Source organism: Bidens hawaiensis, unplaced genomic scaffold (assembly GCF_021521415.1).
Source record: "Bidens hawaiensis isolate Kalapana, Puna unplaced genomic scaffold, B.hawaiensis_p1.1 tig00029024_1, whole genome shotgun sequence".
Lineage (NCBI taxonomy): Eukaryota > Viridiplantae > Streptophyta > Magnoliopsida > Asterales > Asteraceae > Bidens > Bidens hawaiensis.
In genome coordinates this window covers 83,655-85,823 of record NW_027494781.1, presented here as the reverse complement: position 1 = coordinate 85,823, position 2,169 = coordinate 83,655, and the positions used below count along the sequence as shown (strand labels likewise).

The 2,169-nt window shown below is 34.8% G+C and overlaps 1 protein-coding gene across 1 annotated transcript; it reads left to right on the top strand.

The window, feature by feature from the left end:
* The first annotated feature begins 282 nt into the window (after positions 1 to 282).
* Positions 283 to 861, top strand: LOC143578107 (uncharacterized). Its single transcript, XM_077061769.1, has one exon. It carries the CDS (start codon positions 283 to 285, stop codon positions 859 to 861), a length of 579 nt encoding a protein of 192 aa, XP_076917884.1.
* Positions 862 to 2,169: the final 1,308 nt, after the last annotated feature.

Below are 2,169 nucleotides of genomic sequence, written 5' to 3'. Positions count from 1 at the left end.
ACGAACTACAACACTTGGACAATTCTAATGGAGTCAGTTTTGGATGCACAAGGGTTGTGGGAGACAATTAAGCCAGTAACCGATGGAGCCCTAGATGAAAAGAAGAACAAGATTGCAAGGGCGATTATCTATCAAGCTTTACCAGAGGATATACTCCTTTAAGTTGTTAGGAACCGAAGTGCGAAAGACATATGGGAAGCCTTGCGTGTAAGGTTTCTTGGTGCCGAAAGGGTCCAAAGGGCACGTTTAGCAAGTTTAAGAAGAGAATTTGAGCAACTACGAATGCAGGAGACAAATACGATTGAAGAGTTTGCTGGAAAGTTAAGCGGATTTGTTTCAAGATATACTAGTCTTGGTTCAACTCTCGAAGATGAAGTGTTAGTGCAAAAGCTGTTAGATTCGGTGCCAAAGAAGTATCTTCAGATTGTTGCTTCTATTGAGCAATATTCAGATCTGGACACCATGCCATTCGAAGAAGCAATAGGTAGGTTGAAGGCCTATGAGGAACGAATCAAGGAGCAAGATGAGACGGGTGATAGCGGACAAAGTAAGTTGTTGCTTACTAAAACTGATGGACAGGAAAGTTCGAAGAAAGAAGAGAATGTTTGTGAATGTTGTGGACGAGGGAAATGCGACCTTGGACGTGGCCGAGGTAGAGGACGTGGCGTTGGACGAGGAAGAGGTGGTCGGTTCCAACCCAATGAAAATCAAAAGGAGAAAGGTATGGGTCGAGGTAAAGCTCATATCAGATGCTATAATTGTCTTGAATATGGTCATTTTGCATATGAGTGTCCCGGACCAAAACCGAAAGAAGAAGCTACTAATTTGGTTCGTGAAGATTTAGATCTAACACTATTTTGAAGAGTAACAAGTCCATATCAAGATTAAGGGGGTGAATGAAGGATTAATCTTGATAACGGTTTAAAGTTTAAAGAGTTTTAGTTTGAGTCGGTTTAGTTTTATTAATTAGGAATAGGATTGGCTATTTTTATTTATTTATTTGGTTTCCTAGTTTGAGTCTAATTAGGTTTCTTGGTGAGCAAGTTAAGGTTTTAGTATAAATAGATGGTTTAGGGTTATCGTATTTTGTGTGGTTTTCGTTCTTAAAAATATTGAAAGAGTCGTGAGGAGTTCTCACAAAATATCGGTGTTGTTCGTGTTGCTCGATCCAATTAAGTCCAACATTTCGTACTTAAAACACATGCAACACGATTCCTTTGTAAAAAAAGGCTAGCTATGCGAAAATAAATTTGAATTGGGTTTTGATTTGGTTACTGTTCTCTGGACATCCCTTAAAAACCAAAAGAAATAGACTATGTTTTCTAGAAACAATCTTGTTTTTTTTAAACGTACTAATCAATATGGTTAAAATCCGGCATTTTGTAAAAATCATACTCTATTACACATTCTAATGAACTCTAATTTATAATTTTTCCTAACTTTTGTCCTTCTTGCGGTATATAGAGTGCACGATATTTATAATATATATCATTTTCAAATTGAACCATTAATTGTTTTTAACTTGTACTTTCTTTTTCTCTTACGACTTGTTATGAAGCTACCTATTCATTTTTGTACGTATTAGTGTTTATTGCGACATCTTATGCATCGTTTTCTTTCCAAGAAATCCACGTACGTAAAAATGACTTACGAGTGATAATATTTGTTTGATTTTCCTCTTGGTTGTTAGGAACTTATAATACTTATTTTGGTAAATTTATTTATTTGGAGATAAATATTTTTGTTAATTGCATTTCATTACTTGGTATTTTTATCTATCAAATAACGAAAAAGTAATTATTCATTCTATTCACATAGGTTAACCAAACTAGACAATAGAATGACAGGGCAGCTTTAAGGGAGGGTCGAGTGATCGACGGATCCCGACCCAACACCTCGCTAGGCCGGGATTTTATTTATTTTTTAAATTATATATATTTTTATAAAAAACAATATGTATATTTAATGATTAAACTTAATTACATAGCCACTAGCTTGATTTAGTGGCAAAAGGTTATGACTTTTGTATAGAAGGTTATGGGTTCTAATATTATTTGAGACATTTTAACACTATTTTTCTACGAATATTTTTACACGACCCAATTTATTACCAAGTAAGCTCATTTAAAAATTAAATGGTTTAAACCCAACATAATACTCCTTAAGGCC